Source organism: Schistocerca serialis, chromosome 7 (genome assembly GCF_023864345.2).
Source record: "Schistocerca serialis cubense isolate TAMUIC-IGC-003099 chromosome 7, iqSchSeri2.2, whole genome shotgun sequence".
Taxonomy (NCBI): Eukaryota; Metazoa; Arthropoda; class Insecta; order Orthoptera; family Acrididae; genus Schistocerca; species Schistocerca serialis.
In genome coordinates this window covers 271,069,618-271,092,726 of record NC_064644.1, presented here as the reverse complement: position 1 = coordinate 271,092,726, position 23,109 = coordinate 271,069,618, and the positions used below count along the sequence as shown (strand labels likewise).

General features: G+C 43.9%; 1 protein-coding gene across 1 annotated transcript in view; it reads left to right on the top strand.

Moving 5' to 3' along the window:
* Positions 1-18,115, top strand: part of LOC126413007 (oxytocin-neurophysin 1-like) — a 55,932-nt gene extending 37,817 nt beyond the window's left edge. The window contains exon 3 of the mRNA XM_050082899.1: positions 18,003-18,115. Within this exon, the coding sequence (XP_049938856.1) occupies positions 18,003-18,115 (113 nt within the window). The remainder of the gene's footprint in view (positions 1-18,002) is intronic.
* The last annotated feature ends 4,994 nt before the right edge of the window (positions 18,116-23,109 follow it).

The following is a 23,109-nucleotide window of genomic DNA, read 5'->3' as shown; positions in this document are numbered from 1 at the left end:
CTCCTCAAATAGCATCACGAGGCGGTGTGCGACCCATTCCAGTCCTGCCACCAAGGAACATTACCTGGCCGCACCGCCAACTGAAGACAGGACCTCCCCATAGCAGTCAGCCACACTGACCACTGAGCGACGGAGACGGACAGTGAGGAAGGACAACTCGTTTTGCATTATCAAGAAATAAAGGAGAGAGAGGCACGGATATAATAAGCAAGCTGGGGTGGCAATCATTAAATGAAAGGCGTTTCTCGCTGCGGCGATATCTTTTTACAGGATGATCAACTTCCTCTTTCAAATGTCAAAATACAATGCCGGAAAAAAGTAGTACATTTGGAAAGACGACTTCGATTTTGATCCAATGACGGTGTATGTCACCTTGGGGCAGTGGATGTACAGATAATGGTTTCAACGTCATCCGCCAATAGATGGTGTAGCAGCATAGCTACCAGAGCACCATCTGTATCTAGCCTTTAATAGGGAAAGCCAGAAGGCTCAGTGTAATGGAAACGTTTGAAGCGAGCAGGCAACCACACCACGGAGACAAACTCGTGCTTCCTGCAACTGAGCAAGTTTGAAAGGGATCAAACTGTGGGCTTCTGAGTGGCGGGATGGTTCTTTCGGAGAACTGCCGCACAACCTGGACGTACTGTAACGATGCTGGTGTCCGTGGTCATTAGAGGAGGTTCTGGACGTCTACGCAGTGTAGACACCTGCTAGGATCGTCGTATACGGCAGCAGTGGTAGGTCCAGCACGGATGGAAGGGCTTGTGACCGCAGACGTGTCAACATCAGCTGTTGAGATTCAGTTCTTAGCAGAGGGATTACGGCCACGAATACCTTTAGACCCTCTTCCACTCACACCACAGTATCAACGTGCTCGCTTCGACTGGTGTCGTCAAAGGATCACCTAGTAGATGGAATGGCGCTCCATGGTTTTCAGCGATGAAAGCTGATTCTGCCTGCATGCAAGGTGAAGCAAAATTCAAAATCTGAAATACTAAAAAAGATGAGAACGATTGAGAAAATACTGCTGGTTTTGAACAAAAATGCCACATTAACGCCCCTCGAAGTGGAGAAACATGAAATAAACTTAAAAAAGGCTAATTCATCTCTGATGGAAAGTGTAGCTTGCAAAACTTCGGAACTGTCAAAGCTAATGGATTTATTGTTTACTTTTGTAGATTCTGTTTCTTTACTATCGACTGAAACTGAACGAAATCTATTTGAAAGTTACATTTTTTCGTTCGGATAGGTAAAGCCTATTCTAGGGCCACATTAAAGCTAGATAAGTGTGCGAAAACTCTCAACACCTTTCTCAAACTCGTGGGTGGAATCAACTTTTAGCAGCCTAGGGCTGCACCAAGATATTCCTCGGGTCTCCAGTGCATCACATTACTGTGCAGAGCGCCAACTGGAATGCCGAATTCCTAGCTCTGTGACTGCATGTGTTGCTGTTTTTCACCTGGAGAAATGGTAAATTACTATCGTGATTCCGTTGTGCATTAAAGGGAGGGCCGTCCTTAACGGATATTGCGGACGGATGACGTACCTATATTACTGCCGTGTTTACGTGTTGAAAACTGGCGATGGAATCTGTGTGCTAAGGTGTTAGACAGGTTGCTTTCTGTAGCTCGGCGAGGCTGAACGAGAAACAACGGAAAAAGACTGAAGACATTATTTCGGCTCGGTTTTGTAAAGGTCGCGTTTATCATGACTGCTGATCAAAGCCGAAACTTCGGCTGCACCAAAAATTCGTTCTAATTTCCCACGAAGAGTGTGACCTCTAACAATACCCAAAACACACAGTGATTGCGGTAGGGAAAGCGAATGGCCAACTTTGTTTTGTTGGGAGAAATTTAGGAAAGTACAGTTCATCCGTAAAGGAGGCCGCATATAGCACGCTAGTGCGACCTATTCTTCAGTACTGCACGAGTATTTGGAATCCGCACTAGGTCAGATTAAAGGACGACACAGAAGCAATTCGGAGGCGGGCTGCTAAACTTGTTACCGGCAGGTTCGAGCAACAAGCAAGTGTTACGGAGATGCTTCGGGAACTTAAATGGCAACCTCTGGAGGGAAGGAGTTCTTCTCAGGCAACACTGCTGAAAAAATTTAGAGAAGCTGCATTTGAACCTGACTCCAGAACGATGCTGCTGCCGCCAACATACTTTAAGCGAAAGGACGACGAAGGTAAAATACGACAAGTTAGGGCTCATACGGCTGGATATAAGCAAACGTTCTTACCTAGCTCCATCTGCGAGAGGAACAGGAAGGGAAACGACTATTAATGATACAGTGTACCCTCCGCCAGGCACCGTTTGGTGTCCTGCGGAGTATGTATGTAGATATGTAGATTTAGATAGAATTGCAGTTTTTTTCATAGAAGTCTTCAGTTCACTGGAATCGCGGACATTGACTGCTGCAAATTCGAGAGAATTCAGTAACGAATAAAGTGGCTGTACGCAGGTTGCCCTCCCTTATACTATGACACCGGTGAAAAAAACAGTACTTGAAAAAAATCCTTAACTGAATACATGAAGGACTGACATCATCCAACAACTGAATGTTACTCTAAGATCTTACGTAAGCATTCACTGTTAGAGTCGTCTAGTTTTCACTTCTTGCGCCTCGAGTACTGCACTGCTGTAGTAAAGATCTTGCAGGACTAGAGACTGAACTTACGTCTGTTTACTTTGGGAAGAAAATTGCTTGTGCGTCTGTTTGTGTGTGTATGTATGTGTGTGTGTGTGTGTGTGTGTGTGTGTGTGTGTGTGTGTGTGTGTGTGTGGTAGAAAGATGCTTAGAAGCAAAGAGATTAAGGGACAGATGAAAGGATGTAGAGGGTTGGAGGATGAGTGGTTGTATTGTAGTCCAGAGGTGAAAAGAAACCGGGATGTGGGAGGGGGTTGGAAGCAGTGAGGACAAGATGGCCTGGACGGTGGGCATCGTTAGTATTCCAGTCCCGGACGGCTGTGGGGGTATAAAAGCGGTGGACGCGACTCGTCCGGCACACAGTAGCCATGAGGTTCCAGCTAGCAGTACTGCTCACCGTAGCTGTCAGCATCGCGGCCGCCTGTCTCATCACCAACTGTCCCCGTGGGGGCAAGAGGGCCGGCCTGCAACACGTAAGGCGTCCATGTTCTCACTTGCTGCGCTGTCTACTGTTTCCATCTTAAAACTTCCCGCAACTTACACAATTAAAAAATTTATTAACTCTCTCCAAATTGTTTCACGTTATGTTTGCTGTTAAGCCATTTCCCTCTGTTCGGGTTTGGTGAGTCTGTCCTCTTCAGCAGTATGGAAAGGTCGTGTTAAGGGAGGTCCAAGCGTAGTTCTCCAGTAGGTACGCTATCTTGGTGTTCTGGCAGGTCTCAGAAACGCCTGCTGCTTTTACCTACATCTACATCCATACTCCGTAAGCCACCTGACGGTGTGTGGCGGAGGGTACCTTGAGTACCTCTATCGGTTCTGCCTTCTATTCCAGTCTCGTATTGTTCGTGGAAAGGAGGATTGTCGGTATGCCTCTGTGTGGACTCTAATCTCTCTGATTTTATCCTCATGGTCTCTTCGCGAGATATAAGTGGGAGGTAGCAATATACTGCTTGACTCCTCGGTGAAGGTATGTTCTCGAAACTTCAACAAAAGCCTGTACCGAGCTACTGAGCGTCTCTCCTGCAGAGTCTTCCACTGGAGTTTATTTATCATCTCCGTAACGCTTTCGCAATTACTAAATGATCCTGTAACGAAGCGCGCTGCTCTCCGTTGGATCTTCTCTATTTCTTCTATCAACCCTATCTGGTACGGATCCCACACTGCTGAGCAGTATTCAGGTAGCGCGCGAACAAGCGTACTGTAATCTACTTCCTTTGTTTTCGGATTGCATTTCCTTAGGATTCTTCCAATGAATCTCAGTCTGGCATCTGCTTTACCGACGATCAACTTTATATGCTCATTCCATTTTAAATCATTCCTAATGCGTACTCCCAGATAATTTCTGGAATTAACTGCTTCCAGTTGCTGACCTGCTATTTTGTAGCTAAATGATAAGGAATCTTTCTTTCTATGTATTCGCAGCACATTACACTTGTGACCGAGCGAGGTGGCGCAGTGGTTAGACACTGGACTCGCATTCGGGAGGACGACGGTTCAGTCCCGCGTCCGGCCATCCTGATTTAGGTTTTCCGTGATTTCCCTAAATCGCTCCAGGCAAATGCCGGGATGGTTCCTTTCAAAGGGCACGGCCGACTTCCATCCCCGTCCTTCCCTAATCCGATGAGACCGCTGATCTCGCTGTCTGGTCTCCTTTTCCGAAACAACCAACCAACCATTACGCTTGTCTACATTGAGATTCAATTGCCATTCCCTGCACCATGCGTTAATTCGCTGCAGATCCTCCTGTATTTCAGTACAATTTTCCACTGTTACAACCTCTCGATATACCACAGCATCATCCGCAAAAAGCCTCAGTGAACTTCCGATATCATCCACAAGGTCATTTATGTATATTGTGAATAGCAACGGTCCTACGACACTCCCCCGTGGCACATCTGAAATCACTCTTACTTCGGAAGATTTCTCTCCATTTTAGAATGTCGTGCTGCGTTCTGTTATCTAGGAACTCTTCAATCCAATCACACAGTTGGTCTGATAGTCCATACGCTCTTACTTTGTTCATTAAACGACTGTGGGGAACTGTATCGAACGCCTTGCGGAAGTCAAGAAACACGGCATCTACCTGGGAACCCGTGTCTATGGCCCTCTGAGTCTCATGGACGAATAGCGCGAGCTGGGTTTCACACGATCGTCTTTTTCGAAACCCATACTGATTCCTACAGAGTAGATTTCTAGTCTCCAGAAAAGTCATTATACTCGAACATAATGCGTGTTCCAAAATTCTACAACTGATCGACGAGATATAGGTCTATAGTTCTGCACATCTGTTCGACGTCCCTTCGTGAAAACGGGGATAACCTGTGACCTTTTCCAATCCTTTGGAACGCTACGCTCTTCTAGAGACCTACGGTACACCGCTGCAAGAAGGGGGGCAAGTTCCTTAGCGTACTCCGTGTAAAATCGAACTGGTATCTAATCAGGTCTAGTGGCCTTTCCTCTTTTGAGCGATTTTAATTGTTTCTCTATCCCTCTGTCGTCTATTTCGATATCTACCATTTTGTCATCTGTGCGACAATCTAGAGAAGGAACTACAGTGCAGTCTTCCTCTGTGAAACAGCTTTGGAAAAAGACATTTAGTATTTCGGCCTTTAGTCTGTTATCCTCTGTTTCAGTACCATTTTGGTCACAGAGTGTCTGGACATTTTGTTTTGATCCACCTACCGCTTTGACATAAGACCAAAATTTCTTATGATTTTCTGCCAAGTCAGTACATAGAACTTTACTTTCGAATTCATTGAACGCCTCTCGCATAGCCCTCCTCACACTACATTTCGCTTCGCGTAATTTTTGTTTGCCTGCAAGGCTTTGGCTATGTTTATGCTGCGAAGTTCCCCTTGCTTCCGCAGCAGTTTTCTAACTCGGTTGCTGTACCACGGTGGATCTTTTCCATCTCTTACGATCTTGCTTGGCACATACTCATCCAACACATGTTGTACGATGGTTTTGAACTTTGTTCACTGATCCTCAACACTATCTATACTTGAGACAAAACTTTTGTGTTGAGCCGTCACGTACTCTGAAATCTGCTTTTTGTCACTTTTGCTAAACAGAAAAATCGTCCTACCTTTTTTAATATTTCTATTTACGGCTGAAATCATCGACGCAGTAACCGCTTTATGATCGCTGATTCCCTGTTCTGCGTTAACTGTTTCAAATAGTTCGGGTCTGTTTGTCACCAGAAGGTCTAATATGTTATCGCCACGAGTCGGTTCTCTGTTTAACTGCTCAAGGTAGTTTTCAGATAAAGCACTTAAAAAAATTTCACTGGATTCTTTGTCCCTGCCACCCGTTATGAACGTTTGAGTCTCCCAGTCTATATCGGGCAAATTAAAATCTCCACCCAGCGCTATAACATGGTGGGGAAATCTACTCGAAATATTTTCCATATTATACTTCATGTGCTCAGCCACAACAGCTGCTGAGCCAGGGGGCCTATAGAGATATCCAATTACCATGTCTGAGACTGCTTTAACCGTGACCTTCACCCAAATTATTTCACATTTCGGATCTCCATCAATTTACTTCGATACTATTGCACTTCTTATCGCTATAAACACGCCTCCCCCTTCACTGTCCAGCCTGTCTCTGCGGTACACATTCCAATCTGAGTTTAGAATTTCATTACAGTTTACATCTGCTTTCAGCCAACTTTCTGTCCCTAGTATTATGTGGGCATTGTGACCGTTTATTAATGAGAACAGTTCTGGGACCTTTCTATAGACGCTCCTGCAGTTTACTATTAGCAGATTAATATTGTTATTCCCCGTTGCATTTTGCCTACTCCTACCTTGCCGCGTCTCAGGAGGCGTCTTGTCGGGCCTAGGGAGGGAATTCACTAACCTAAAAAACCCTAATGTGCACTCCACACGTACTCCGCTACCCTTGTAGCCGCTTCCTGCGTGTAGTGCACGCCTGACCTATTCAGGGGGACCCTACATTTCTCCACCCGATAGCGGAGGTCGAGAAATTTGCACCCCAGATCTCCGCAGAATCGTCTGAGCCTCTGGTTTAAGCCTTCCACTCGGCTCCAAACCAGAGGACCGCGATCGGAGGCCAATGTCGAACTTCGTGACTGTGACTCAGCAACAATGGTGAACTGCGTAGAATGGGGAGACTTGAATTGGACATGCGGTACGAGCTAGTGAGAGGTTCCTTTGCATTGTTAGCATTGGGCTCGGTAGAGAGATACCGTAATACACCAATGACGTTAGTGGTAGGGTGTCGCTGGCTGCAGTCTGGAATGAAAAAAAAAAAGAGCATCGGGTGTTTGTATTTCAGTCCACGAGTGACTATTTCAGAAGTTACAATAATTACGTTATTGCAGTGCCTGCGTTGTTCAGAAGTACGATGCAATGTTCCTAATGGAACAGGCACTGTGGCGACTGCAGCCGTTATGAAATACATGAAATGTATTCGCAGTTGCGAATATGGGCAAGCTGTATAATGCTGTATAATGGAATGACGACACTGAAAAATTGTGCCGGACTGGGACTTGAATCGGAATTTCTCGCTTATGGGGTGAGATTGCCTTACCATTAGGCTATCCGAGAACGACTCACGGCTAGACACAGGGTTGGCAAGATGGGGAAGTTTGGGTCTGTCTATAAATCATGCTCGGATACCCCAATAGTAAGATATCCGGCAATTCGGGTTCGAGTCCCAGTATGGCACAAATTTTTATTGGCATCATTCCATTGTACAACTGATGGTCTTCCACAACTGCAACACAAAATACATATCATGTTATAATAATTTGTGGAAGTCGCGAGTGTACAAAAATGGTACTGTCTCATGTGTGTGATTACTGTATGCTGAGTAAAAGCACGAATATTTCCAGTTTGAAATGTTCAAATGTGTGTGAATTCCTAAGGGAGCAAACTGCTAAGGTCAACGGTCCCTAGACTTACACATTGCTTAAGTTAACTTAAACTAACTTATTCTAAGAACAACACATACACCACCATGACCGAGGGAGGACTCGAATCTCTGACGGGAGGGGCCGCGCACTCCGTGACATGGCGCCTCAAACCGCACGGCCACTCCATGCGGCTCCAGTTTGAAACGTTGCTTAGAAGATTAATGATCCTTCTACATACGATCATGATTTTGGACATTTATGTAATATGAACTGAAACGTTTAAGTGATTGCTAGTTCAACAATAAAAGTTAGACATACTAACAATGGCAGAATGCCTCTTAAAGGAAACTTTTTCTTTAATGAAGAGTTGATTACAAATCTATCACAGTTGCAGCGGATGTATTTTGTCGAGTAATTTCGAACCGACTGATTCATCCTCAAGCCTGATCTACTGAGATCGCACTGAAGGTGTCTAGTCTCAATGACAAACTTCAGTCTGATTCTGACTTGTGTAGTGAGCATTATATACATCACTATGTGATGCGTGTACTGCTAATTTTAGATTGTTGTCATTAAGATAAGGCAACAGGCAGTCAAATGGAGACCGACAATGAGGCCCCTTTCAAACATATTGGGTGCTGATAATGCTGTCTCATACGAGTACGCGACATCTCCGTGGCCGCCACCGTGATCACTCTGAAAATGTTCACGTCAGGTATACACGCTGCCAGACACTACAACAACACTAAACGCGAACAACACTAATATACTGTGGCGAGCATTCTACTGGTCAGAGAGAATTGGAACTCTAATCATTTATGTACCTGATGATGGTGTGTACATGTATGAAGTTACACTGACAACTGACCATGTCTTCTGGGTGCTCATTTTTTTTGGTCAGACATTGGAATATGATCAGCCAACGAGGTTGCCATTGTGGCAACACGGTTCCCCTCAGATCACCGAATGTAAGCGCTGGGGCTAGGTTAGGACTTGGATGGGTGACCATCTGGTCTGCCGAGCGCTGTTGGCAAGGAGGGGTGCTCAGCCCTTGTGAGGCAGACTGAGGAGCTACTTAACTGAGAAGTAGCGGCTTCGGTCTCGTAAACTGACATACGACCTGTAGAGCGGTGTGCTGACCACATGCCGCTCCATATCCGCATCCAGTGACGTCTGTGGGCTGAGGATGTCACGGCGGCGGTCGGTACTGTTGGGCCTTCTTGGCCTGTTCGAGTGGAGTTTAGTTTTAGTGTAATATGATCAATTACATATTCAGAGGTGAGCTTTTTGTGCTGGGACCTAGATAACTATTGTACCGCACATTGCAACTGGCAGAATAATCCCACCACCTCTCTTCACAGAATGGCTGTAGCAGAAAGCAGTAGTGTTTGTGCTACATGGTTATAGTGTGGGCTACTCTTCTTGCAGAAGTGCCGACATGTGAGACCAAAAGCCAAAGCGCGTGTGTGGACCCACGCTTATAGTGTGGTCGGCACATTGGCAGTTGATAGAATATTCTGTCCCCACTCTTCAGACTCTTCCAAAAGTGTCCACATTCCGCTTTTAACCTGCTCATGTTTGTCTATTAGCCAGGCAGACACGTTGCTGCACATTATCAGCAGAACGGGTAGTTTGCCCGCTCATCTTCTCACTGCGCCACGCTACGTAGCAGTTTATTCTGTACGCCTTCATTACAGTGTTATGAGCAGACTTCGGCATTAACGAAAAGTCTTTTCGTACCCAATTAGCACAACATGAAGCTCAATGAAATATATGTTCATTTTGGGTCATTGTAAGCCAGAAAATGGTGAATTTTATTTGTCATTTTCTTCCTTTTCAGCGTATTTCGGCTTTATTTATTTATTTCGAAATGAACAAATCTGTGAAACTTCAATTTTTTTCGAGTTCTACTGGCTATTCTCAATTCGAAGCATCATCTGGTCATCTCTAATGCATGTTTTCTGTAATAAGCAGAACCATTTCTGAAAGTTGAATTTCCTAAGAACCTGAAGATGTCTATTACACTGGTAGGCAAAATGAAGTAAAGTTTTGGAAGCCTAGTTTCTGTGACCTCAGTGTGCCTCAGCCAGCTAAAAAAAAAAAAAAAGAGATAAATCCGCCCAAACAGGCCTTGAAACTCAACGGTACCGACCGGCTGCTGTGTCATCCTCAGCGCACAGGCGTCACTGGATGTGGATATGGAGGAGTTGCTCTCCAGGCCGTACGTCAGTTTACGAGACCGGAGCTGCTCCTTCAATATCAAATAGCTCTTCAGTTTGCCCCACAAGGGCTGAGTGCACCCCGCTTGCCAATACCGCTCAGTAGACTGGATGGTCACCCATCCAAGTGCTATCCCAGTTCGAGAGTGCTTAACTTCACTGAGTTGACAGGAACCGGAGCTACCACTGCGGCAAGGCCTTTGGCTAATTCCAGTTATAGCAATTTTAATTACTTTTTCCAGAATGTATATTCCGGGTTCGCTGAAAAAAGGTTCATTCTAAATTCCCCGAATGCATTTTAGCAAACATGGAGTTCGTTTTCCATTTTATGTTGATTTGAAAGCTACATATCTGAAAGAAGAAGCTTTTCTTTCATACTAAAGTTTCTTCTCTCTACGTTGCATACCACCAGAATGTGGTTTTTGATATCCACGGAGTGATATTTTTTTTTATATTTGAATCAATGCTTGCCTATACAGGGTGTTACAAAAAGGTACGGCCAAACTTTGAGGAAACATTCCTCACACACAAATAAAGAAACGATGTTATGTGGACATGTGTCCGGAAACGCTTAATTTCCATGTTACAGCTCATTTTAGTTTTGTCAGTATGTACTGTACTTCCTCGATTCACCGCCAGTTGGCCCAATTGAAGGAAGGTAATGTTGACTTCGGTGCTTGTGTTGACATGCGACTCATTGCTCTACAGCACTAGCATCAAGCACATCTGTACGTAGCATCAACAGGTTAGTGTTCATCACGAACGTGGTTTTGCAGTCAATGCAATGTTTACAAATGCGGGGTTGGCAGATGCCCATTTGATGTATGGATTAGCACGGGGCAATAGCCGTGGCGCGGTACGTTTGTATCGAGACAGATTTCCAGAACGAAGGTGTCCCGACAGGAAGACGTTCGAAGCAATTGATCGGCGTCTTAGGGAGCCCGGAACATTCCAGCCTATGACTCGCGACTGGGGAAGACCTAGAACGACGAGGACACCTTCAATGGACGAGGCAATTCTTCATGCAGTTGACGATAACCCTAATGTCAGCGTCAGAGGAGTTGCTTCTGTACAAGGTAACGTTGACCATGTCACTGTATGGAGAGTGCTACGGGAGAACCAGTTGTTTCCGTACCATGTACAGCGTGTGCAGGCACTATCAGCAGCTGATTGGCCTCCACGGGTACACTTCTACGAATGGTTCATCCAACAATGTGTCAATCCTCATTTCAGTGCAAATGTTCTCTTTACGGATGAGGCTTCATTCCAACGTGATCAAATTGTAAATTTTCACAATCAACATGTGTGGGCTGACGAGAATCCGCACGCAATAGTGCAATCACGTCATCAACACAGATTTTCTGTGAACGTTTGGGCAGGCATTGTTGGTGATGTCTTGATTGGGCCCCATGTTCTTCCACCTACGCTCAATGGAGCACGTTATCATGATTTCATACGGGATACTCTACCTGTGCTGCTAGAACATGTGGTTCAAGCACGATGGAGCTCCTGCACATTTCAGTCGAAGTGTTCGTACGCTTCTCAACAACAGAATCGGTGACCGATGGATTGGTAGAGGCGGACCAATTCCATGGCCTCCAAGCTCTCCTGACCTCAACCCTCTTGACTTTCATTTATGGGGACATTTGAAAGCTCTTGTCTACGCAACCCCGGTACCAAATGCAGAGACTCTTCGTCCTCGTATTGTGGACGGCTGTGATACAATACGCCATTCTCCAGGGCTGCATCAGCGCATCAGGGATTCAATGCGACGGAGGGTGGATGCATGTATCCCCGCTAACGGAGGACATTTTGAACATTTCCTGTACCAAAGTCACGCTGGTACGTTCTGTTGCTGTGTGTGTTCCATTCCATGATTAATGTGATTTGAAGAGAAGTAATAAAATGAGCTCTAACATGGAAAGTAAGCGTTTCCGGACGCATGTACACGTAACATATTTTCTTTCTTTGTGTGTGAGGAATGTTTCCTGAAAGTTTGGCCGTACCTTTTTGTAACACCGTGTACAATACTAAATGGCCTCATGACCTTAGCATACATTTCTACACACTTGTCAGCCACTGCGTCTTTTCCTTTTTCAAAAAACTTATGGAGTGAGGAAACTGCTGGTAAAATTTACAAACATCGCTTAACACACTCTTGGTTCCAGAATGCGTGTTAAGTAAGTTTTTACACAATCTGCATTGCGAGACACATATTGATTTAGCTGAAACGAACGAAAACTTTTCCCCTCCTGGACTTGGGCCCTGCTTCGTGACTGACATATATTTCCCTGAACTTACTATCTCCTCAGCCTTCTTTAAGTTTGGTTTGTTCATTTTCCTGCTCCCACCGTTATGATAAATGAGCTGCAGCGAAGTTACCTACGCAAACATATTCCGGCTAGTCACGTTGCATTGATAGGGCAACCTATTGGCAGCTGCGGCAGGCTGAATGGGATCCGTGAAACTCGGGCTTGCGGAAACCCAACTTGACTTTTTGTACTTTAGTACACAGGTACTGTGGAAATTTGTGGTAAGTTTCTATGGGGACTGCTAAGGTCTCGGTGCATGGGGTTACACGCTACTTAATCTAACTTACGCTAGGGAGAACACACACCCGTGCCCAAGGGAGGACTCGAACCTCCGACGGGTGGAGCCGCGGGAACCGTGCCAAGGCGCCCCATACCGCGCGGCTACCCTGCGCGGTCCACAGATTCTCTTGTTTCTCCGTCGCGACAGGTTGAGCTGCTTAAGTGGTTGCAGCGAAGACAGGGGCAGGCGGGCTGGAAGGAGGGAACTTGTGCACCTCTAAACTCTTGGCAGACAGGCCGCAGCGCGGCTACAGCCTGGCCTGCTGGTGTTGCAGAGGTGCGCGCCGTGCGGCCCCGGAGGGCAGGGTGTGTGCCTGGGCCCACACATCTGCTGCGGCCCCCGCATGGGCTGCCGGCTGGCCAGCCCCGCGGACACCGCCGTCTGCCGCTCCACGCCGCCCTGCCCCCTGGACAGCCCCGAGATGCGCTGCGCCGGCGGCGTCGGCCGCTGCTCTGCGCCGGGAGTCTGCTGCTTCAAAGGTGAGCCACGGGGCCAGGCATGTCGGGCTACGGAATTATTCTTTATCCTTCTACATCTTCAATTAGCCATTGAGGGACAGAGAGGTTCAGTTGGTTGCCTGATTGGTGACATATTTCCTGGTCAGGCAGGGACTTCCTCTCCTTTTTAAGGTGCCATAGCTCAATCGGTAAAAACGCAACTGCTATAGGACCACCTCGTTGCCAGCCTGTCTGTCTTTCTTTTCGACTGTTACAAACCCTTTTTTCTCAGGAAGAGATAGAAATATAAAGTTCAAATTTATGTCACACACGAAGGTCTACAGCCCCTTGGCGATATAAAAATTTGAAGCTTCAAAGTCAATGCAATCGACAGATATCGCCATTTATATCACATATTCTAATACTCGCAATCACACTCATCGAAACCTATCCTTCTTCCCGTTGCCCTAGAATCATGGAATTTGACAAAAAAGCAAGGTTTCACAATGAAACCAAAGCAAAAATCCGAAAACTGCAAATCTACAATTATATTACGCGGAAAATATTTTGTCATTTGTTACCCGATGCTCTGTCTTTTGGTCCGTCGGTTAAGACCCTCTTTTCTCAAGAATGAGTAAACATATCAAGTTGAAATTTATGTCACATACTATGGTCTAGGGTCCTTTGGCGGTGTAAAAACTTTAACTAAACACTTCTGAAGTTCCTTCAACATCTGCCGATCATTCACGATCCAAAGTAAAATGCTGAGTCCTGCCCACCAAGAAATCTCCAATCCAGTCATAAAATTTCTCTTGATATCCCAAACGATCATACTTTTGCTAATAATCGTAGGTATGGTACTGAGATAAATGCCTTTTAGAAGTCAAGAAATACTGCGGCTTCAAATAATCGATTTTTTCGGAATCCATGCTGGTTAGCATGGCGGAGGACATTCTGTTCGAGATGTCATTGCACTTGAGTTCAGAATATCTTCTAAGATTCTACAGTAAATGCATGGTGAGGATACTGGACGACAGTTACGTGGGCCACTACCGCTGCCCTTCCTGCAGCTGATTGTGACCTGTCCTTTCTTCCAACAACAAGACATATTTTTTTGAGCGAGAAATTTTGTGTATCTTATGGTTAAAAGAGGGCCTAACTCAGCCACGAATTCAGTATGGAATCGGACCATATTCCATCAGGCCCTGGAGCTTTGTTCATTTTTAATGATTTCAACTGTTATTTTTTCCGTTTTAGTAAAACCATAAAAAGACGACAATAGGGCAAAAGAAACAGAACAACACACACACAGACATCGTACACAATGCTCGTACCAATTTTGTGTATCCTATGGTTAAAAGAGGGGCTAACTCAGCCACGAATTCAGTATGGAATCGGACCATATTCCATCAGGCCCTGGAGCTTTGTTCATTTTCAATCATTTCAAATGTTCCTCAACGCTGTTGACACTAACATCTACTTCATTCATCTTTGTAGCGGTACGAGAATCAAATTGGGGCATTAAGCCTTGATTTTTCCTCGTAAAGAAAAAATTTGAAAACGGAGTTAAGCATTAATGCTTTTGCTCTGCTGTCATTAGTTTCAGTTACTGTCTGGTCCATGAGGATCTGTGTCTTTGGAAAAGAGTACGGTTAAAATCTGTTTGTGCTACTTTAAGATTTTACGTTAAAAAACAGTGCGGGTGATCGTGGTGATAGTTTGGATGCGTGTGAATAACTGCCCGATAAAAGAGGTACTATACCTGTTAGAAGATACACAAGAAATACTATTTTCTCACAATAGCGGCTAATAAATTCGAAGTTATTTTTTCCGATTTAGTAAAACCATAAAAAGACGACAGTAGGGCAAGAGAAACAGAACAACACACACGCAGACATCGTATAGAATGCTCGTACCAATGTAAAAAATTTCACTTGAAAAATTAAATCATTAATGATAAAGTTGTAGGTTTTCGAAAAACATCGCTTATGACTAATAAGATTACACTATGGACTTGTATATGACTTCAGTCTTCCACAGTTCTCTATAGAACTAAAACATTTGCAAAGAAGTTTTTAGTTCGTAGTAAGGGGGTTAGCGTTGCTGATTTTCGATTTAAGGTTCCAGGTTCGATTCCCGATCGGGTCCTCATCATTTAATCTCATCTTTATCGACGTGCTGAAGAGCCCTGAAACAGAAAGACTTTCGTTCTCATTCTTGTGATATTCATTGACACTTGCATTGGTGAACAAACGCTTGCTCGTCTCGATGCAGTCGAGATTTACAGATTAACATTTGCAACTTTCAAGGCTCAAGATCGAAAGTTTCGCTTAATATACAAATTATCTGTCCTTACAAAATGGAAGCTAATAGAATAGTAGATCTACTTTATGTTTAAAACATTATATTGAGCGGATTTTAAAGACAGTTTTCTCATATTTTAAAGCTGACTTTTGTGAGAGAGGTTCCATTTGAAAGAACGCTTATCAAATTAAATACATGCCACTTTGCAGTTATTCAGGCGATCACGTAATCCGGTCGCCTATATCTGTTATTTCAGAAGGAGGAACTGTGAATGTCATTTTGAAAAGCCTGTTTAAAAGTCAACGTTGGACCTGTAAGAGATTTCTATTGCGATGATGAAGAATTTCAACTGGAGGTATCGACTTGAAAAAAATTCCTCTCGATTTGTTAGGGGTCACCAGATGTATGTGCATGTAGCGCTTGACGTGACAGAAGAGGGTGTGGCACAATTATTATCCACGAATAATATTTTATTTCTCAGAAGTGATTGGTGTAAGCTTTCCAGGTTTTTGGCAACACAGTTCAGAAAGAAAACTTTGCGTTCACAACGAGAAAATGTACTGAGACGTCGTTCGCAGAGATTCACCTTATTTCGATGACCAACTTCTCCATACATGTCTTATGTGGCTAAATTTTTCCGCCCATAATTAGCAGTTCAAAAAATTGTGAAAATTCTTCTTGCTTCATCTATCTATCGCAGGTGGAACTGCAATCAACCATCAGATCTTGTGAAGTCAAGTTTTTAATATGCAGTCATATCTATATATGAGAGAGTGCTGAAAATTAATTCCTCTGAATTTCTTAAGTGAAAACCATTAATGCTTTTCAAGTAAAACAAACTTTATCACCGTTCTGTTTCTTTTCTCTCCACGTATGCATATTTGTTTATCAACATAGTCACCCTATTGAAGAACACATTTCTCACAATGAGAGACCAGTTTGTTGATACCGTCACTGTAGGATGTTTGACTTCGTTGACGCGGCCACAACCTCACCTCTGCTTGCACCGCTTCATCACTAACAAAGTGAAGTGCTCCAAAGCGTTCTTTAAGTTTTGGAAACAGACGAAAATCGGATGGGGCCAAGTTGGGACTGTGTGGTGGATGACAGATGACAGTGAGCTTAAGACATCGGGCTGTCGCAGATGTCGCAGCACTCATGTGTGGTCTGGCATTGTCACGCTGAAGGACAGGGTACTGCATGTGTGGACGAACTCTTCGGTTACAAACTCGGTCAGAGCACGCTGTTTCTCACACACCGACAGTGTTACGTCACACACCGCCATGTTACACACGTTAGAATTCGGAGTCTTCTAGTAGCAGAAGGTTGCAGCTTGCGTCTCCGAAGCGGGAAAGTCGACCTAGTAATATGCATGACGTGTAATACCTCAACCGACATTGCGGACAGAATGAAAAAATGCAGGAGCACTACTTTTCAGCACACCGTTGTAATATAGAAGCGTTTCGTGATTAACGTTCAATTTGTTACAGACGACAGCTGCTAATGTGAGGGTATTCTCCAACTTTTCTCGTGATTCCATTAATGTGTCTTTTGACTTCCTGAGAAGACTTAGGTCCTTCTTTGACATCAAAATTTCCAGACAGAAAACACTGTATCCAGTTTTGTGCGTATTGTACTATCCTCATCATGGTCAATAATATCACAAAGCATTTTTGGGAGCTTGAACCGCATTCATCCTTTTTTTGTAAACAATTTTTAAAAATCAATCGATTTTATTTTGTAATTTCACTCAACTTCAATATACAATTGTTTTTTGGCTGTGCTGTGTCAGATCCGAATAATGTTTCAAGCATTATGTGATCATAAGTTTGGAAGTTTGTGGTAAGGACTGTGGGACCAAACTGCTTAGGTCATCGGTCCCTAGGCTTCCACATTACTTAATCTAACTTAAACTGAGTTACACTAAGGACAACACACACACACCCATGCCCGAGGGAGGACTCGAACCTCCGACGAGGGGAGCCACTTGAGCCGTGACAAGACGGGAAGGAGGAGCAGTGTTTAACGACCCGTAGACAAGGGGGTCCTTAGAGACGCGCGACAAGCTAGCATTAAGGAACGATTAGGAAGGAAGTCGGCCGTGTCCTTTCAAAGAAAACATCCCAGCATTTGCCTTAAGCGATTTTGGAAAATCACGTGTAACTTAAAACTGGGTGGCCGGACGCAAATCTGAACTGTCATCCTCGCGAATGCCAGTCCAGTGTGGTAACCGTTGCGCCACCTCACTCGGCCAGCTTAGAGAAAGACGTCGCATCAATTCACAGGCACGCAGCAGGATTTATTACCTGTAGGTAATTTATAATATTCGATCGAGACGTGAGTTTTGCGGAAATACTGCGTGAACTCAAATGGGAACTCCTGGGAGGAACACTTTCTTTTCGATACTGAGAAAATTTGGGAGACAGGTTTTTACGACAGACTGCCGAATGACCCTACTGCCATGAACATACATCTCACATAAGGACTGCGAACACGAGATAAGAGGGCTCAGTATTCATGCGGAAGCATATAGATAGTCCTTTTCCCTTCCTCCATTTGAGAGTGGAACAGGGAAGGGAATGACTAGCAGTGAGTGGCAAGGTACCTTCCATCATGCACCGAATCGTGGCTCCCGGGATATGTATGTAGGTGTAGAAACTGGTGCTGAGGTTTACACATTCCAATTCGTCGTAGCTAGCCAATGACATTTAATAATTACTCCAGTAATTTAAAATGACCCTCAGTGTAAAGAAATTCACCTTGAGTACATTACAGTGTGTTAATTCACCAACTACTTCTTTAGTAGGAAAAAGACAATTCACACGTTCGTTAAAAAAACAATAAAATTCTGCTCTATTTTTTTCTGGTGCTATTGATTTCTTTGATATCTTGTAATAACGATGAAATAATTGTATGTTTCAGACTCATGCCACATTGATACTTCGTGTGTCGCTGATACAACTGAATCCGCCGATCGGTATACTGTGGACACGTTTATTGTCAGCGACGGTGACCGTGACGAGATGAGAATATAATTTTGCAGCATGTAAAATTTGAAATTCTGATAATAAATGCAATTCTGATAAACTTTGACACTGTCTTTCACTTATACTTGTTATGTTTGTTAGCAATATTCGACTTTTAGTTTATGTATTTGTTTTTCTGAAACAAAACTACTGTGCCATGGAACGAGTCAAGAGTGTACAGGGCACTGACTAAAAATTTGTAGTTCACAGAATGCTTTTTAGGAAATAACAGTCGAGCACAGAGACGGACGGTCAACAAAGTGATTCTCTAAGAGTTACATTTATAACGACTGAGGTTTGGAAACCTAAAACACGAATGGAAGTCATGTACAATAGTATGTTCGGATATGAAAGAAGTAAATTCTTGGTATAAGTCAGCAATCATATTAATGTTCATGAATAATTCTGCATCGTTTGTTTAAGGATACATGTTGCTTTCTTATTCCACATAACGTGTTTATACTTCAGCCATCTTCAGACACTATTACTGAGAACAAAAGTAACGTAAAATGAGAAGTAATGTGTAAAATGTAACGAAATGCAGGGGTTCGACGACTGATCTAATGATTAGCGTTGACACTGAACGAGAAATGCCATTTTTCTCCTCATAAGTTTTCTTTTTCGTCTGATGTGCCACGCCACGACTCTCTCTACCACGGCAATGTAAGGATTTTGCCCTATATGACTCTCTCTAGTACAATTCCCTCACGTCCACATACATGTTCAATCATCCTGTCGATAAGTAGGCGAAGAGGTCCGCGTCAGTGATTACATCTCAACAATTCCAGAGTTTTGTTGTACTCAATTCACTCCAATTGCCGTGAAACAGCTGTGAAATACGAGCTGGATCGAGTCCGTACTTTGAGGGCCAATCGATCTATAGCTTTGACTAACTGAGATACACTTTTAGTAGTAATCAAGAAATGTAAATGCTCACTGGGCTTGAGTGGTGACTGCGAATTTACAAATAATGGTCAGTTCATTGTGGCCTACTACACTACACTTTGAAAAAAAACCTATCCAAAATATCAATGGCAAATATTTCTCAAATGTGGATTTCGCTGATAATGCTTATAATTATCTCTAGATGAAGAACTTAGACTTTTATTGTGGTAGTTACGCGCTTTTCATTATTCTGTTTTGATGCCTCCCATTTGTAATGCCAAGTACACCAACAAGCCTCCAATATTTGGGACAACTTGTTGCTGCTATTTCTTTACGCGTAGGTTATTCTGACGATATTGTCACTCATGAGAGCACAAATTGCGAACTGCGTTTTCACGTTTTGCAAGGAAGACAAAAAGTATAACCTCAGCGAGAGCAAATTTTTTGGTGCGAAAAGGATGGCATATTTTTAATGCATTGAGCAATACATTTATGTAGCAGCATATCATTGTAACTAACCATCTGATCTATCCTACTAACCTCATGGAACTGCAAGCATTTGCACGCAAAGTAAATTGCTGTGATAAATTTGTCCTTTAGGCTGCTGATATTACCCGCTCACTCAACAATCTTCGCCACGGGAAATGTGTTCAGTACTCTCTATCGTCTCGTCTTCTTCCCATGGTACTGACGCTACGCTGTACGGTCTTGATGCTTCTCGCAGACAGAAAAGCTGATGGTTCCAAGCAATCAATACTTTTTACATCTCAGACCATCAAAGTCGTTTCTCAGAACTATTCACACATCGAAAAAGAACTGTGCCATTAAAATGTTCTACATATATTTATGCTATCTGATCAAAAGTATCTGGGCACTTATTAGTGAGTATTTATAGGGGATGATTCGACTTTTACCTTTACGACAGATTGAACGCTACTGGGAATAAGGTGTCTGAATATCTGTGGAGGAATGGCACCAAATTATTCCTCAAGAGTCGAAACTAGAGAAAATAAGTGCTATTGGATGTTAGGGTTTGGAGCGGAGTCCACGTTCTAACTGATCCCACAGGCGTTCCTTTGAGCTGAGATTGGGACTCTGGGCAGGTCAGTCCATCTCAGGAGTGTTACTGTCTGAAAACCTTCGCCTCCTTTGGAACTTTATGTCAAGCTGCAGTGTCATACTGATGCAATCACCGTCTCTGAACTGTTCCGATACTGCACGCGGACACAAATCTGTGAGATGTAGTCTTATACCCTCATATTTAGTGTTTTCGTAAGTGAAATAAGACCTGACCACGAGGAACATGATACCACCTCCTCGGTACTTCACTGTTGACGAAACACGTGATGGCAAGTAATGTTCTACTGGTGAACCAAATCAAACATAGCTCGAATCATGTCTCCAAATCACTCGTGTTCAGTCATCCAGTGTCCAGTGGCGTTGCTCTTCACGCTGTCTCAAGCATCACTTGGCACCGACTCCAGAAATATGTGTCCTATAAGAAGCTGCTCCACCGCTGTTCTCCATTACTTTTAACCTCCCATACACAGTCACTGTGGTGGGTGCCCTGCTGGGAGTACTTTGGAACTCATGGGTGATTCCTTCCCCCATTTTAAGCGATTGTTGTCAACCACAATCCGCTATGAGGTCTGCCTAGTCTTGTTCTACCTCTGGTTGCTCCTTCACACCACCAACAATCGGCTTGGGTTCAAATGGCTCTGAGCACTATGGGACTCAACTGCTGAGGTCATTAGTCCCCTAGAACTTAGAACTAGTTAAACCTAACTAACCTAAGGACATCACAAACATCCATGCCCGAGGCAGGATTCGAACCTGCGACCGTAGCGGTCTTGCGGTTCCAGACTGCAGCGCCCTTAACCACACGGCCACTTCGGCCGGCAATCGGCTTGGGCACTCTTAGGAGGATTGACATGTCCCTGTTGGATTTGTTACCTAGGTGGCATCCAATCACTAGTCCTGACTGACCTGTTCTGCTGGTACTGTGGTTCTGCTTCTCTACTAACAACACTTGCCACCCCCACCCGCATCGCCTTTTATACTGGTAGGCCCGTCTCTCGTGACGCCTCGTGGTCAACTCCGCCTTACTTCGGGGTGTCCGGATACGTTTACTCAGTTTGCATGGAAATAAGTTTCAGCCTAACACCAACCACATAGCATAACTTGGTCCTTGCTTGAGCATATCTGTCAAAGCATTTGATAGACTGTAACACTGAGCTTCATTCCTTGTTTCGTTTTATAAGTGACATATGATTGCACGTTGACATCGACAATCCGACGGTAGTGTCGCCTTTGTTCCTTCCGCATGCGATCGGTGGCGGTTGCTTAGAAAATCCAGACTGCTGGCTTCTCTCGCGGTAGAGACAGTGAAACCTGGCTCGCTCGTTGGAGTATTGATCGGAACGTTATTTTAAAAGCTTTATTTTAAACTAAAAAGATAATAATTTTTGTGATGTGTGTACAACCGTGCTCAAAAGTATCCGAACGACCTGAATTGCATTTCGCCTGATTCGCATACAATCCTCATAGCGCAGCTATCTAGCAGGTCCTCTAATCGCTCCTTGGTACAGTCGTTTGACTATTGAAAATGGTTCTAAGAAATCACTACTAGAAAACACTGCTCTATATCGCAATAACTCAAGATGTAAAGTAATACCACGATACTACAAATATCAGGGAACACCTCATCACAGATAAGACTGTCCTTAAGGCTTGTAAGCTCACATTTATTACAATAAATGACATACCTGAAATATTACCACTCTCATTATTACGTCAGATAGGTGATGCGCGTAGTAAGTTCGTCGTATTCATGATTTTCTCTTCAAGAAAGATACCGTACTTATTATTTAACACAAAATGACATTAAAAATTTAAGTTATTCACGGGCTGCTAGTTGAGAATATGTATGAACTTCAAATGACACGACGAACCGTCTCGTTCTGCATATGGATTCAAACCCAGGTCGTGCAGACTAAGCAAAGATTTCGTGACTGAAACTAACAGTCATTCCTAACTAGGCATGCAGAGAGTGATATACCTCGATTTTAGACAGTATCAGTTAGGAAATATCAACTTTAAATTACATAACGTAAACATTTTTAACGCACGCGAATTCCTACCCAGCATCTATTGTGCCTGTTAAGGAACTACGAGAGATGTTAAATATTGCTTCTTCACAAGTAACTTACTTGAAATGCCGTGAGGTAAAGCTTTGTGTTGGACAGGGATTCGAACCCAGAACCCAATCGGATCGCTATCGAAGCACAATCAACTGTGATATATCGGATTTTCTCGGCAGTAGCTGGATGTTTTAACTGAAATGACGAGAGGAAACATTAATTTTCTCCTTCCCAGGTCTCCAACACGGCACCTATCGCTGTTACAGTGTAGAGAACATGAACGTTAAATATTGGTTTGTTACACCAGCAGCGACATGTGAGCATGTCTGAACTAGAAATAATATGACGAAGAGCTCAGTGCTTACTGGTAATCATACCCCACACAATTGTTGTTGACTACACACAAAGAGACGTCAGCTACCGAATTTTTCTCCACCAGCAACTCGGAATAACATCCTTGAACTTACAGTGATCTCGCAAATAGTTCTGTGTCTCACTGGGAGTAAAAAACGTCAGTTATCGTTAGTGTTGACAACGAATGAAAATACATTAAAAAACAAAATTATTATCCACCAGCAGATAGGCGTTCTCATGCTAGAGTTTGATAATACACTCCTGGAAATTGAAATAAGAACACCGTGAATTCATTGTCCCAGGAAGGGGAAACTTTATTGACACATTCCAGGGGTCAGATACATCACATGATCACACTGACAGAACCACAGGCACATAGACACAGGCAACAGAGCATGCACAATGTCGGCACTAGTACAGTGTATATCCACCTTTCGCAGCAATGCAGGCTGCTATTCTCCCATGGAGACGATCATAGAGATGCTGAATGTAGTCCTGTGGAACGGCTTGCCATGCCATTTCCACCTGGCGCCTCAGTTGGACCAGCGTTCGTACTGGACGTGCAGACCGCGTGAGACGACGCTTCATCCAGTCCCAAACATGCTCAATGGGGCACAGATCCGG